This window comes from Miniopterus natalensis, chromosome 1, assembly GCF_054644295.1.
Source record: "Miniopterus natalensis isolate mMinNat1 chromosome 1, mMinNat1.hap1, whole genome shotgun sequence".
NCBI classification, from domain to species: domain Eukaryota; kingdom Metazoa; phylum Chordata; class Mammalia; order Chiroptera; family Miniopteridae; genus Miniopterus; species Miniopterus natalensis.
Genome location: NC_142081.1, coordinates 2,851,784 through 2,868,130, shown reverse-complemented (window position 1 = coordinate 2,868,130; position 16,347 = coordinate 2,851,784). Strand labels below are relative to the sequence as shown.

Genomic DNA, 16,347 nt, shown 5'->3' with positions numbered 1-16,347 from the left:
ATTTAAGACCATTACATAGTTAATCTTTACAATTGTAGTTATGAAATAATTTATCTTAAGTCTCTCAAATACTTAAAACAAGGAAGACTTATGAATCTGACAGCGAATGCCTAATAGGATAAACCAAAGAAATTTATGCCCAGACACATCATGATCAAACTACTAAAAAGTGAAGACAGAGGAAAATCTTAAAAGTAGGGAAAGTGGCTGGAATGAGTGCAGATTTCCCATCAGAAACCCTGGAGGCTGGAAGATAGTGGCACAGCATCCCAAAGTCCGAGAGAAAAGAACTGTCAATGAGGATTTCTTTGCTCAGTGAAAGTATCTGTCAGGAAAGAAGGTGAAATAAAAATATTCTCAGATGGAAGAAAACTAAGGGATCTGTTGCCAGCAGACTTGCTCTCAAATCATTGCTGCAGGAAGTGACTAGAAGGAACCTTGGAGCATCAGTAGTGAAGGAAGAATAGTAAATATCTGGATATACACAGGCGATTTCTCTCCTCTTGAGCTCTTTAAAATATATTTGACAGGTAGCAAAAATTAAAAACACATTGCCTGGTCAAGTTTTTAATATGTCTAGATGTTGTAACATGTAAGACAACTTTAGCAGAAGAGGGGAGGGAGAGTCAGGGACCTCTGTGGTGGTAAGGTTTCTATAGTTGACTCGAAAGGCAATGTTGTAATCCCTGGAGCAACCACTAAGAGCCTGTACATCATGGTACAGCAAAAATGACTGTAGACATAACAAGTGGAACTTAAAAATGTACACACAACTCACAGGAACGCAAGAGAGGAGAAACAGAAGCAGGAAAAACGGAAAACAAATGCAGTGATGGACGTAAATCAGAATGTACCATTCATTATGTTAAATGGAAATGATCTCACATCTCAACTGAGAGATAGAAATTACTGGAATGGAGAAAAATCATGTTGTCTATAAGAAATTCAGTTTAAAATAAACGGTATAGGAAGATAAAAAGTAAAACAATTGAATAAGATATACCGTGTAAGCATTAATCACAAGAAATTTGGAGTGGTTATATTACTAAATTAGAGTGGTCTAATCAAAGAAATAACCAGGGATAAAGAGAGTCGTTAGTAATGGTGAATGGGTGAGATAACCAAGAAGACGTAGCAGTCCCAAATGTGTATGCCCTTAACAACAGAGCTCCACAGCACACTAAGTAGAAACTGATAACTGAAAGAAGAAATAGAGAAATCCACAGTCATAGTTGGAGACTCTCAGGAACAGTAGTGGACAGAAAATCACCGAGAGCATAGACTGAGCAACACAGTCCATCAGCATGATCTGACTGACATTTTCAGAACACTCCGCCCGACACCAGCTGAGCACACATTCTTTACAAGTGGGCATGGGGCATTCGTTAAGACAGGACACACCTCACACAATTTAAATTACAGCAGGCTTTCCAGGTGCCTGTGTTTCACCTTGTTACATGCTTTCACTTTTTAGTTGGAATATGATTTACATAAAGTGCACTGATCTCAGGTGTACAACCTGATGAATTTATGTGTGTATACATGCGAGTCATCACCCAGATCAAGATACAGAGCATTTCCAGCAGCCTCCCTGGTGCCACCTCCCAATCTGTACTCCCCCCAAGGTTCCTGCTGTTCTGACTTCTAGTACAGTAGAGTTGTGCCGACTCCTTGGGTTTTAATTCACTACTGGGTGACCTTTGGCTGTAAGGGCTAGTGTCTTAGGGGTTTTTGGTGGTAGTGGTTCCGGGAAGTGTATTTAGAGGGGACTGGAATGCAGAGCAGGACGTGGAACAGTGTGGATAAGACCAGAGAGTGGGCAGGGCCTCCCACATGAGGCTGAGGGCTGGAACTGGCCCCTCAGTTCAGGACCCTTCTGGGGGTGATGTGGGGAAGGGACTGGGGGCCACGTGTGCACTAGTGGAAGTTACAACCCAGTTTTATGAAATGTGTCTTATTGATCAACATTTTAGTGTCCTTTTTAAAATATAACTATATTTTAAAATATAACTATACTTTTTAAATTTAGCCATTAAACTAAAAAAACCTTAAGAACACCAGAGTTTAGTGCTCCCCAGAATGAAATTATACATTACAGCTGACTGCTGGCTTTGTAGTTTTACCGAGAATTATTTTTCTGTTTATCATGTGAGCCCTGAATGAATGTGATATGTTAGGACACCCTCTACAGGGACCACAGACTTTGGGGCAACCTAGTACAGATGACTGGACCCACGGCCCAGGGGGGCACTCCTGAAAAAAATCCCATGTATATGTTTTTAGCTGGGACCCAAATCCACGCTTGGCAGCCCTGAATATCAAAAGCATTTTTTTGAACACTCATTGAGTGTAGAATACAAACTTATAATTGTGGAAAATCACAAGGAAAGTAGGAAATAATAATTCTGTTTTGGAAAGAACATAGAATTTGGAATTAAAATGTTAGGTTTAAGAAAAAAAACTTCTTATTGATTTTTTTTAGAGAGAGAGAGAAAAAGAAGCATCAATTCATTGCTCCACCCATTTATGCATTCATCAGGTGACTCCCTGTGTGCCTCACCTGGGGATTGAACCTGCAACCTGATGCTCTAACCAACTGACCTACTCGCTCAGAGCTAGAATGTTAGGGTCTGAAAACAAAGCTAAATGTCTGTATGTAAAACACACAGGAAAAGATCTAGAGGAACACCCCCAAACTATTCTCATGGTTACCTAACGAGGTGGGGGTTGAGAATGGTGTGAGGTGGGGCAGGGGTATGAAGGGGAAGTATTGGGGTTTTTTTCACTTTAATACTGTGGAATTGTTAGAATTTTTTGGTAATAAGAACATATTCATGTATTGTAAGACAACACTGTCAGTCATCACCCTAGGATCTCTAGGGTGATCCTAGAGATGAATTAAATATTTGTGTTGTTATTACCAGTTTCATCTTCAGAGCCAGCTGGGTCTTAGAATCATTTGGTACCATCCCATTGTTTTCCAGGTAAACAGTAAGCCGCCTGCTCCAGGCCACATAGCTGGCTGCTTGACCATCGCGCTCACTTCCTGTGGGGGAGGGCAGGGCCTTCACAAAAGTCTGGATGTGGATGACAATAGAGACCATATTTGGGGTCTCTGGGATTTCCAAGGGAAAACTGAGAGACATGTTAGGTGGTGTAATTCAGGGAAAATCTAAGATTTTATGGGAAGGTAAATAAAAATAAAGGTTAGTTTACCCTCTGAGAAATCTGGGCACAGCTTTGAAAGAGCATGTTTTAAATGAAGTACGTTTCTGAAGAAGATGCAGAACTTTTATGTGATAAGTAGAGGCAGGCATGTGATTTCTAGAATAATGCTTTTGGAAACCTTTCCCTACAAAAGTCAGTAGGAGAGAGCAGATCGTGACACAAGAAATTCTTCCTAGTGAGTGCCAAAAGCATGGAGAAATGTTCTGAGGAGCTAATAATAAGTACACGATGTTATAAACTTGTTAAATACATGGGTATGACATACGTAAGAATAGATCAGGAAGATAATGACCTGAGTTTCTAACTTTCTGTTTTGAAATTAAATGTATGATCACTTATTAGCATACTGGTCCTCATTTCTGCCCCTTTGCCACACTTGCTGTCCCACTGTGCGCATCCTGTAAGCATGTGTCCAGTGCTCACTGTGTGTCAAGCCCATCGGAGGTGTTGAAGATGTAGTAGAGCGGCACTGGCCCAAGTCCCTGCTGCATGGAGCTGAGAGTCCGACGGGGAGAGCCAGACCCTCACAGACAGGTGGGGAGCCATGGCAAGGGGAGGGTGAACCTGAGACGGTGAGGGCCAGCAGGGGCCGTCCACTTTCAAACAGCAACTGCAGGGAAGGGCTGATGAGAAGTGACGGCTGAACAAAGACCCGAAGAGGGTGGTCAGCACCCACGCTGACGTTCCTGCTGGAAAGCTCAGGCTTGAGAATGTTGCATGTGTTTACCTGACTTACCCCCAGTGTGTTTTCTTAAAAGTGATGCAGAAGTGGGAGTTTTTGTCTCACCACATTTCCTAATGCCTCCCTTACCTTTCCCTGTGGAAGGGCCCCTGAGGTCAGTCAATTAGCATCCTGAGATTTGAATTCCAGTGTGTCTGTGGCAGATCTGAATTACAGCACAGGGCTTCTCTGGTGCCCTCTCAGCGTGGATCGTGGATTGTGGATTGTGGATCGCTTTTGTGGATCGCTTCAGTGTATGCGTTGCTGGGAGGTTAGCTTTCAAATGTGTTTACAGTGACCCACAGTAAAAATTATACTTTGTGAGATGTCCATTTTCCCTAAATTTACCTAAGTTCCATATAATTCCAACAAGTTGTTCTTAAAATGTTAATTGACAGGGTGATTTCATGTGTATGAAATTGTAATGAGTCAAAGAGTGAAGACACTAGTGGAAAAGAACAGTATGGGAGAGGTTGCTCTCCTGGGTCATGGGACCTGTCAGGCTTCAGTGATTAAGGCCGAGTGGTATTAGCACAGGTGGATAAACAGGTCCTGGGCCAGAACAGGGGGGCCGAAGATCCACAGAGGTGTGAACACGGGAGGACTGCAGAGGCGTCTGTCCCCAAGTGATGTGGGACAGTGGACATGAATATGGGGAGAAATGAAACTGGGTCCCTTCTTCACTTCATGGTTATTGTGTCCCTTGACTGCTGAGACTTCTGGAGGCCGTCTGGCTGTTTGCCTTCTACCTCGGTCACTGGTGATAGAGTCCCCAGCCCCCGGGACTTCCTTCAGGCCCACCGGACAGTCCATTCCAGTGCGCGCTGTGACATTAAGGACATTAGACCAGAAAAGCAGAGGTCTTTGTGTAACTTTCAATCATTAAAAGTTGTATAAATATTCAAACTTTAAACTGTAGTTCTTTATTAGTAAAAGAAGGAAAATAGTGAAGCAATTCTTATAAGTTTGATGACTTCATATCTTACTTCAGTCTCCTTAAATATTTCACAATATGCAAGTCTGTTGGTTATTTGACGTGTCAGCAGTTTCTACTGAGGGCTGACCTTGCGCATCAGGAGGCTCCTAAAGAAGCTTGTCAGCCTCCCAGGTCCACGTCCTGTGCAGGGAACGCTCCCCCCTTGCGCTCTGTCCCCCGCTGTACTTTTGTCCCCAGCACGCTTTTGTCTTGTGCAAAGAGGGAAGGCTGCCTGCCCGGAGCCTAAAAAGGTGGGCTGCACGCTGTCCTAATGGTGACATGTTTGTCCCGGAAACCATTCCCGGCTCCTTTCAAATTACTGTTTCTCTTAAAGTTTTTTCATTATTGAATTTCTGTTTGAGGAAGTTAAGTTGCACAATGAGGCAACAAGGAGTGCCCCTGAGGAAGTCAGAAATGAGGGAAACAGAAGAGCTGAACGCACAGTAAATGAGGTCTGAGATGGACAGTCTCCCGACAGAAGAGCGGCTCCCAGACCAGAATAAGACTGAACTGTCCCCTTATCGAAAGCAAAGGGATGTGACAGGAAGTGGGGGGGTCTGCTGCGGAACAGGGCAGATCCCCTGTGCAGCTCGCTGGGTGAGGGGCCTGCTGGCGAGCTGGCTCTCAGCGCCAGGGGTCTCATCAGGAGGGGCCCTGGGCTTGTCAGGCAGCATGTGGACTAAACCTGCTGTCCGAGCTCATCGCCCTGGAGGAGGGTGCATGGTTCCCACCTACCTGGGCCTTCTGGCCGGATATTCCTTGGTCTACTGGGCTGCACTGTTGCTGTTGAGAAGTGTGTTTTAATAATTATTCATATTTGCTTATTTACCTTTTTCTTACATGTTCCTATCTTCTCCTTGTCTTTGAGGTTTTCCTGTCTCACTACAAGCTTTCTATGTGTGAGTTATTTTTATGAATCCTTCAGGCTTGTGCTCCTGAGGATTCAGGTCTTTCTCTATCAGACTTGGGTCATTTTTAGCCCCTCTCTCTGGAGATGCTGCTTTCTCTTTTCCTCGCTCCTCTTGCCTCTGGCATCCTGATTAGATACAGGTTGGACCTTCATGCTCTATCCTCTGTGACCCTTACCGTCCCTTTCATATTTTATCTTTTCATTGTACAGATCTGTCATCTGGCTCAATGTTCCCTTTCAGCTGTGACTGACCTGCGATTTAATCTGCCCACCAAGGTTTTAATTTTTTTATTTTTTGTTTCTCTCTCCTCCTGGTAGTAGTTGGCTCTTACATTTTAGTTTTCTTTTATATTTCTTTAAACATTTTAAGCATAGTTCTTTTGTGTTCAGGACCGCTCCATTCTCAGTGGGATACTCGGGTGAGGGTGAGGGGGTGTCCAGGTCTCACTGCTTTTTCCAGCTGATTCTTCTTCGTGGGGCCTGTTTCCCTGTGTCGTTTCCCATCATGAGCCGTGTGGCTGATCCTAGCATGTGCGGTGCGAGGGGCCTGGGTCGGACACAGGTGGGGTTTGTGTTCACTCTGCCAGGCGCCATGGTGTGCTATTCACATGGATGCACTGTGATTAAACTGCCTGGCACGGAGCTGCTTTTGACTGGAAAGGAAGAAAGTGCAGACTCCGGTGCTGAGAAGGGCTGGCTCGTGACTGCGGGCCCTCAGGGAAGATTCTGTATTCCCTCCCATCAGTGCCTGAGGTGAGAGGGCTCCTTGTCAGCTCCCTTTGCCAGCCCTTCCTCCGAGGGCTGGGTTCTCAGGGGCTCTGGCACTTGCGAGGGTGTCAGTTCCATCTCTCCACCTCACCTGGCCTGAAGCCTTGTCCTTGTTACCTGCTTGGCTTGGAACAGTGAGGCCCCCGGAGCTGGCCAGGTGGTCCCAGGGAAGCCTGCAGTTTCAGGGCTGGTTTCTGGTCTGGTTCTGCAATATTCTCTTTGTTTTGGCTCCGCTAGACATTTTTTATTTTTTAGATTAGCTGTGCATTTAGAAGCTGTGCAGTTCTCACTGCTGCTGTCCCCACTCTAACCTGGTCTTAAGGGGGCCTCCTAGCTTCACCAGGTTACTGCCTTCACTCGCTCAGTTTGCCGCTTCTCGGGTGGGCACATACTGCCTCCAGCCAGAGGATCGCAAAGGCTCCCCGCTGGCCTCCTGCCCGGCCCTCTCCCCCTCTGCACCCTGCTCTGAATTACCTCTGACTGCGCACTGGCAAAATTGGGACTCTTTGAAGGCTCCTCCTTTCCTTGCTACAGTTTCAGATCCCAGTCTCTTGCCCTGTGTCATGACCTGGCACCAGAGTCATTCATAGCCCCTGAGGCTCCCCTGAAGGTGCTGAAGTGTCAGAGGAAAGCGAGCTTAGTCATCAGCATCCCCACGGCTGTGGGCGGCTTCGCTTGTTGTCACGGCTGGGCTTCAAGGGGTGACCACGACCTATTTGTTTGTTACCATGCAGCTGACTCAGTACCCGAGCACATGGTCTGCTTGCCTGTTGGACAGGTTGATTAGCACCTAAATGACCACAGCAGGGATCACAGTGGCTTATTGGGGTCTTGCTCTACGTCAGCAAGGTCAAAACGGTTGTGTCACTTTTCTAAATGAGTGGTTTGAAAATAAAAAAATGATCACTTAGGTTGCTGGAAGCCTGCATAGGCACAGAGCTTGTACACATGCTCTTCAGGGAACCCATCTGTGAGGCTCAGTTAATGTTACTTACTGATTATTTCTCTAAGAACCAGAACGCACCAGGAGTCATTGTAAAGCACTTGCCGCTGTGCTGTCTCGCTGACCCTGCGGCCAGCCTGTGTCAGGGCCGTGGACCCACCGCAGTGACCTAGAGACTGGTCCACGCTGAGGAGAGAGCAGCTGGGTCTGGGCGGCTCCTCTCATTCTGACTCCTGACTCCTGTCTGCTTCCTGGGCGAAGACCTCTTGTCCAGCATTGATCGGCATTTCTTTCATCAGAAATACAGTTTTTAACGCCATTTCAAAGATTAAAAGCATAAAAAGAGAAAGGAGGGTTTAACAGGGTCCGCTATCTTGCTGAATTGTGTGTACTTTCTCCCAGGAATGTGAACAGGCTGCAGCCGGTGGTGTCTCCTCTCCACGGGAATGTCCTCCCTCTGAAAGCCGCCTGCTCACAGGTTTTGTTTTTGGATGTTTCTTTAGGGAAAAACAGAACCGATCACAGTGGTGAAGTTGCTGAGCTGCTTCGATGACCTGGTGGCTGCAGGCACCGCCTCTGGGAGGGTCGCAGTTTTCCAACTGGTGTCTTCATTGCCTGGGAGAAATAAACAGGTCAGCACTAACCGTTTAGCATTTCTGGACTTCTTGGCAAATTCCTCGGGTTTTTTTGTTGTTTCTTTTTTAATATATTTCTGTTGATTTCAGAGAGAGGAAGGGAGAGAAATAGAAACATCAATGATGAGAGAGTCATCATTGATCAGCTGCCTCCAGTGCACCCCTAGCTGGGGATTGGGCCTGCCTCCCAGGCATGTGCCCTGACCCAGAATCGAGCCTTGATCTCCTGGATCCTAGGTCGATGCTCAACCTCTGAGCCACACCCAGCTGGGCCCTCATCGGTTTTAAAATGAGAAATCCTCATCTGCCTAGAAAATGTGTGCTCAGAAAAGCTTAGCACTGTGTTTTTTATAATCAGGCAGCATTTTTTACCTGGGAGGACACTTGACAAAAAGCCCATGTGAGTAATTTATTTATTTATTTATTTATTTAAATATATCTTTATTGACTTCAGAGAGAGGAAAGGAGAGGGGGAGAGAGAGAAACATCATTGATGAGTCATTGATCGAGCCCGAAACCCGGGCATGTGCCCTGACCGGGAATCGAACCCAATCGCCTGGAGCCTAGGTCGATGCTCAACCTCTGAGCCACGCCCGGCTGGGCACGTGTGGGTGATTTAAATTCACTCAGTAATCTCCAGCTGCTCTCTGGGTTTTGAAGGTAAATAGGCAGGTGGAGCCCAGCTCCTCGGTAAACAGGAGGGTCCAGCCCACCCCGAACCCAGAGCTCCCCCTTGCTGTGCTTACTCTCTTCCTCTCCTATTCACTGTTCCCATTTATCCACAGCTGCGGAGATTTGACGTCACTGGTGTTCACAAGAACAGCATCACCGCTCTGGCTTGGAGCCCCAACGGCATGAAACTGTTCTCTGGAGACGACAAGGGGAAGATTGTCTATTCGTCTCTGGATCTGGACCAGGTGAAACTCTTTTCGGAGATACTCGTGGCCTTAACGCTTGGAGAAGTGACTGATGTTGGTGGTTGTGTCCTGTTGGTCGGCTCGTGCTCTCCATCGTTCTCGTGCTGTAGCCTGTTGTGATTTGTGACGTCTTTCAAGGATTTTTCTAATGTTTCATAAGCTCCTACTTCTGTGATCAGAGTGTCAGCCGTTTTGCTGGAGCGGTCACTCCTTTCATTCTCTTGTCTCTTCTGCTTAGAAAATGAGCCACTGTCATTCTAATTCCCTGAAGGATTTGTGGGAGTGAGGTGACACTCTTCCTAATCATAACTGTGGGCGTGTCACTGCTCTTAGTGGTGGGCACTTGCCCCTTGCCCAGCCCTGCTGCTGGGAGATGGCCTCGCGTGGGAGAGGGTGCCGGCGGGGAGATTTGGTGGCAGCACCGGTCCAGCCTCACCTTCATGTTTATTATTTAATTTAATCCCGGAGTGCCCTGAGCTGCATTCTCACCCCAGGAAATGGAGGAAACCGCTCCAAGAGACGCAGTCCCAGTCCAGGGTCACAGGCTAATACCAGGTGGGGCTCCACTGCACAGCCTGCCCTCCCCCTGCACACTGGCCTCGTGCCTGCCTGCGCCCAGCTAGACTGTATTCCTCGGTGGCCCAGCCCTGCTGTTTCGTTATTTGTGGCCTTCATTCTTAGTGCATGGCAGGAATTCAGCAGCTGCTGGCTGAGTAGCTCTTGGCCCTGGGACCCAGGACTGACTTGTTGTCGATGCTCTTCAGCAGTAGCTCAGACTGTCTGGTCTCAGGACCCCTTCTCCTAAAAAGAGGACCCTGACGTGCTGTTTTCTGTATGAGTTCTATCCACTGAGTGCACTGCGTTAGAAGTCAAAGCTGAGAAAGTAAAAAGTACTTATTAAATATATTTTGAAATAATAATAAACCTATTATATGTTAACAAATAACATTTTTGCGAAAATAACTATTTTCAAAACAGATGGAAAGAGTGGCATTGCTTTACATTTTTGCAAATCTCTTTCATGTCTGGCTTAGTGGAAGACAGCTGGATTCTGCATTCAGTCTGTCCCAGATACATTGTTTCTGTTGGAGGATACAAAGAAACTCTGGCCTGGCACAGACGTGTACATGGTCACTTAGAACATATTGAGCCTCTGAGTAAGGCAGAGCTTCTAAATGTTGACCGCTTAATTATATAATACTGAAGAGAGCAGCTTTGTTAGTGTCGCCATCATTCTGATCAGAAACGTCTTTAGCTGTTGGGAAGCCCTCAGGTTCACAAAGTGGATACATGGTTTCAAATTCTAATCTTTATTTGAAAACTTGAATTTTATCAGCCACAAATACTGTCACTTATCTTTGAAGAACAGGCTCACTTTGTTCTTTCTTGCCTGTCAAATACCCCAGTTGGGATGATTACAGCATTCCAGGTAGACAAGGTGTGTGTGAAACGCAGCTGCTCCAGCTGACAGCGCTAACCATCGCACCCATGCCTGTCACCTTGAGAGGACAGGGTACTCCAGGCCATAGCGAACAGAACGCAGGGAGACGTGAGCCCAAGGGCCAAGATTGAATGAAGCTGTCATTTTTCTGCATCAAAAACATTCTTAAGTGATGAAACACTCATTTTTACTGCAAGTGTGTTGTGGTGAGGGCCCAGTGACAACAAGTGGAGTTGACTCCCCTGCTCAGTTTGGCCTCCTCGGGCCTCCTGTGGCTCCACCCAACATGGTTTTTATACCATCAGTACAGTGTCCATTCTGAACAGGGCTGATAAACCTAGTACATATGAGAATGATTTTTACCTCGCAGACCCCTTGAAAAGGGTCCTGGGGACCCTCAGGGACTGCAGGCTACACTTTGAGAACCGCCACTCTGCAGGAAGATGTGTGACGGTGCTAAGGGTCCCCTGTGTCCTTTCCTGCTGCCACTCCCCAGCCCGGCCTGCGGGGGCAAGGTACAGAACACGACTCATGCAGAAATCAGTGTCCTTCGCAGCCTGACCATTTCTTTCCCAGCTTTATTGAGGTTCTCATCATTTCTTTAAAAGACACAGGTACTCTTTGTGAGATTTGCAAAAAAAAAAAAAAGAGAGAGACAAACATGGAAGGATGCATGTTTGTGCAAAATTCAATACAGTAAATTTCATTGCATTGTAAGGTAAGTCAGAAACTCAAAAGCTGCTGTTTGCATAACTGCAGATGTGGGCAGGAAACCTGCTTAATATTCTTGGTGTTTGAGGGGTAAGGGTTTCTGTGTCTTCTGCGTGGTGGCAGTTACATGGCTGCGTGTACTGTGTCTCTAAAAGGGTGTCCTGTACTCTGTGTAAACTTCACCAGTAAGTCTGCCGGCTGCTCCCTCTTCCTGCAGACAGGCCTGTGGTAGCACATCTGTATTTCTGCCCTGGAGAAACTGGTCAGGAGAGGAGTGACCGGTGCACGCAGATCTCTGACATCAAGGAGTAGAGTATCAGCAGCAAAGTGCCTTCTAGGATTTACTTTTTGGTCCTTAATATACTTAATACCATCTTTAAAAAAAATTTCTAACCTCCTTTTTTTCTGACTCAGTTGGCAAAGATAAAATGTCCCCAAAATGGCTTTGAACTCTTTGTGGGGAGGGATAGGATATGAACTCACCTGGTCAATGTCACAATAATTTTATAGAGTCCCATGTGCTCCATTATAATAGAGTAAATGACACACCTGGTGTGGCACTGTCTGCTTAGATCTTGACGAATTCTTCTTTGAATGATCTATTGAGACATCTTAAAAGAAATTATACAGAATTTTTAATGTTTCTTGTCAAGTATGAGGTAGCCTGAGGTAGATGTTAATGTTGACTATTTCCTCTTCGGTCAGGACTTTTTCAAATTCACTGCAGTGTGTTGACACCGAATCTTGAGTTAAAGCATGAATTTTAAGGTGAACTTGACCTAAATAAAAGTCACAGGGTGCTTCCTAGCTACAGAGGAGGCCGGGTAGCTAGCCCCACCGTGCATTGGCCGTGACTGGACTGCCTCCCACAGGGCGTCTGCAGCTCCCAGCTGGTGTTGGAGGAGCCGTCCTCCATCGTGCAGCTGGACTACAGCCAGAAGGTGCTGCTCGTGTCGACCCTGCAGAGAAGCCTGCTCTTCCACACCGAGGAGCAGTCCGTCAGGCAGGTCGGAGCACAGCCGAGGAAGAGGTAAGTTCCAGGTCCCAGCCTGGCGGTTACAGGGGGGCTTGAAAATTTCCTAGGTTCCCAGTTACCAGGAGTGAGCCCACAGTGGCTAAGCCTAGGGTCCTGGTGGGTCCCCAGCCTGCCCAGGACGCCTCGTCCCTGTGCGGTGCAGCCACTTTGGGGTCTGGAGGACGGGGAGGTCAGTTCTAGGCTGAGAGACTGTCCCTCCTTTGACCTGATGCCTGAAAGAAAAACAGTGACAAGAAGGGTCAGGCCACATCCACCTGCCTGCCGGCCATGCAGGAAAAGGCGGCAGCAGCACGCGGGAGACCAGGGCCCTTGGTAGGACTGTGCAGCATGCATGCGGGGCAGGGAAGTGAGGGGTGGACAGGGGCAGTGACGGGGGGGCAGAGCTGGAGGAGTGCCCAGGAAAGGAGCTCTGGCCAGCCGGGCTGGAGGAAGGAGAGGGTCAGGAGCATGGAGAGCGGACAGCAGGCTGGCTTGGAAACTCGGAGGCTGGCGGTGCTGTCAGGAGAAGGGCAGCTGAGGTCAGTTGAGTGGTGCCAGCATTATTCTGTGTGCTGTCCCTCCCAGCCAAACAGTAGACGTTTATTCTCTGTTCTGTGGGGCAGTCCCGAGCTGTGAAAAGACCCAACTGTGCTCCCCTCGGCTTCTCTCTTCCCTGCTGAACGGTCCTCCGTTCCATCGACAGTTCAGCCTGTTGACAGCAGAACCTCCTGTCACCCCAGGAAAGGCAGTGGGATTTGCGGCTTGGGCTTAGTGTCCTGAGTTCCCTGGGCCAGTGTCCCGCCTCTGCCTGGCGTTCTGGCCAGCTTGCAGGCCCACCGCTCACTGCGCTGTGTCTCAGGAGGAAGGTGGCCTGTAAAGATTGACAGACCAGTTCCCTTTCACCATGCCGCACGCCTGGGGCCTTTCTCTGTTCACTTGCCCCCCTCAGACTTTGATCCTCTGGGTTCGGGCTCTGTCCACGCTCAACACCTCAGGTCTACGGCACTGTAAATTATTATGTAAAATTAGAAAACACTATTTTATGGGTAGAACCTGTTCGCCAAAAAGTACTCAAATGTGGCTCATAAAGGGAATCAAAGCGTTTTTAACTCGTCATCAGTGATTTTTCTAGAAATCATCTCCACCAAAATGAAGACACTGGGTTAATTTACTTAGGATTTCAGAATCCTGCAGTGCCCAGACATTAACACTAGTGTTCTTGTGTCTGGTTCCAAGCGACCCCAGCAGGCGCTGCAGTCACAGCAGGCGGATGGAGGTAGGCGAGTTGGGCTTCAGGACCGTTTGCACCTGGCTCTGGTCACCCCAACTTCTCCACCTCCTCCTGACCAGCCACCCACCCGCATCCTGCTCAACGTGTCCCTTCCCCTAGAATGCCACTCCCCTCTTCTCCACCTTGGAACTGTCCACTTGGTGTCCAGGTCCAGACTTCCTATGCCTTGGCCGTGTGTCCCCTTTGCTGCACTCCTGTGAGCAGCTCTCTGAGCTCGGGTGTGGCCCCTGCTGGATGCTGTCGGAGTTGTGCATGGGCACGGCTGCCACTGTGCGTTGTGAGACAGCCAGGATCTCAGCTTACTGATTTCATATGCTGCCCACAGCACCGAATGGTGTCTTACATAATGCAGGAACTCACGGCATGTTTGTTAAGGCGGATGCTTTAGTTACCTGAGGCCAACAAGTGAAAAGAAAGTGACAGGAGATCTGTAAGGGGACCTATAAATAGAAGGAAGCAGATCAGCACACTGGTCACCATAGAAGTGGGTTTGACAGGAAAGGCCGGAGGGAGGGGTCTCCGCTGTCCTGCTGGAGTTCCTTTGGGTCCCTCTATCAGCGAACCTCCCCAGAACAATCCACCAAAGGCAGCGATGAAACGCGATGCCAATTACAGCGTTATCTGTGGATGTTCTGTCAACCTGACAATCTTCAGCTCAGAGTGAACTTGATACCCGATGTCCTTCTTGGACCCTGTCCAGAGGGATGTAGTTGCCCAGGTGCCGTGGGGACCTGGTGAGACACTGGGTACAGAGAAACGCCCACATACCTTTATCTGCCGGGCTGTGTGGGTGGTTCCTGGGGGCTGCCGTGTGCAGTGGCCGTGGAGGGAGACACAGGATGAACACTCGGGGACGTGGGTGGGGTTAGAGGCAGCTCCAGCTGTGAGCACCGCAGCCTCGTGCACAGCATTCGAGCCGTGTGGGGACTTGAAGCCCACTTCAGCCTTGGAGATGGGGGTGGTTATCCCTGGTTTACAGGTCGGAAAACTGAGGTCTAAGGGTTACACACCACCTAGCTATCAGATGTCCATGGAAAGCCGGTACACTTTCTGCTGTTCAAAATCGGAGAGAGATTTTGGAGAGAGAATCAGCAGGACTTAGGGTTGAGCTGAACCTCTTAACACATGAGCTTGGCAGACGTCTTAGGTTTGCAAAGATGTGGCACAGTGGGAACGCAGAGACTGTGGTAGGAGTGTCCTGGGGGATTGTCACGTTGGGAAGAGTTTGAAGGAATCTCCAAACGTGACTTTGCTCTCACTCAGCAACCCAGCAGTTCCACTTCTACAGCCTCGACAGACTGGCACCTGTGTACTGGGAAGTTAGGTGCAAAAGTGCGCATAGCACTGCTGTTCAGAATGGAAAAGTAGAAATAATTCAGTTCCCATCCACAGGAGAGCGAGTAGTTGTGGGATACTGTGTAGCAACAAAAATGAATGTGGCACCACTTTCTTATCAACAAGGAGACACTTTAGAAACATTCCTGTATAATGTTACATTCAAAGCAGATTTCAAAAGTACACAAAGAGCGTCACATGGTTTTTTATACAAATGAAAACATATAGCCCTGAGTTAGGAATACATGGGTTTGTGGCTAGACTATCAGTGAAGGCAAGGGAGCGATAAACACTAAATTCAGTCTAGCAGTCACACCGGGAAAGGGGCAGGCGGGAACCTTAGGGGCACGAGAGCATCGGTGATGTCGCAGACGGTGTATTTCCACAGTGGAGGGATGGGAGCCCAGCTATACGTTCCATCACCAGGCTTCATAATTTATAGATATAGATTGCATATATTCTTTTGTTTGTGTTAGATATTTCATAATTTCAGAAGGGAAATCTGGTCCCTCTTGACAGTTTAGAGAAATTCTGACAGGACTGCCTGGATCCCAGACATCAAGCTCATTCATGGGAAATTAGAGTGAGCACAGTAGTCAGAAGGAGCAGAATTTCAGAGGGGGGAGGCAGGCAGACCGGGATGTGTCAGCCTCAGCTTTCTCTTCTCTAGGATGGAGTCGTAATATTTGCCTCACAAGGTCGTGAGGATTAAACACGAGTGCAGATAAAGCAGCCGCAGTGATTGCGCAGGAAGTGGTGGCCTGGAAACCAGGATGTGTGCTCAGAGTGCACCCTCTTGGGTGTTGTGAGCAGTGAAACAGAGACCTTGTCCCCTGGGCACAGAGATGACTGTGGTTCAGGTAATGAGAAACATGGAAAGGGTTCTCAAAAATCAGTCTTGTTTAGGCTTAGCCAGAAATTACTGTTATAGTTAATAACAGTCATCATTTAAATCAACCCATGTCTGTTTTTTCTTTCTTTCTTTTAATTCCAGCACTGGGAAATTTGGCGCTTGTTTTATACCGGGACTTTGTAAGCAAAGCGATCTAACCCTGTATGCGTCGCGGCCAGGGCTCCGGCTGTGGAAGGCTGACGTCCACGGGACTGTTCAAGCAACGTTCATCTTAAAAGATGTCTTTGCTGGAGGAGTCAAGCCTTTTGAACTGTACCCGCGTCTGGAATCCTCGGACAGGGGAAGTGGCAGCTTACCTGAGAAGCACCTGGGACTTGTTTCCTGTTTCTTCCAGGAGGGCTGGGTGTTGAGTTGGAATGAATATAGTGTTTACCTTCTAGACACCATCAACCAGGTAAGTGGAGTGATTGCACCCATCTAGTAACTAGAGGCTTATCTAGGGCTGCCTTCAGGGTGATGGAGGGAACAGCATAGGTCTTGATGCCTTACCAGTCAAGGAAGGTTTGGTTATTTTTATAGATTTGAAAAAATATTTGGTTTGCT

At 47.8% G+C, this 16,347-nt stretch overlaps 1 protein-coding gene across 1 annotated transcript in view; it reads left to right on the top strand.

The window, feature by feature from the left end:
* The window catches only part of TECPR2 (tectonin beta-propeller repeat containing 2), a 64,736-nt gene that overhangs the window by 2,675 nt on the left and 45,714 nt on the right, over nucleotides 1-16,347 (top strand). Inside the window, exons 4-7 of the mRNA XM_016212231.2 lie at nucleotides 8,050-8,178; nucleotides 8,967-9,098; nucleotides 12,123-12,280; nucleotides 15,886-16,198. Coding sequence (XP_016067717.2) covers nucleotides 8,050-8,178; nucleotides 8,967-9,098; nucleotides 12,123-12,280; nucleotides 15,886-16,198 — 732 coding nt within the window. The remainder of the gene's footprint in view (nucleotides 1-8,049; nucleotides 8,179-8,966; nucleotides 9,099-12,122; nucleotides 12,281-15,885; nucleotides 16,199-16,347) is intronic.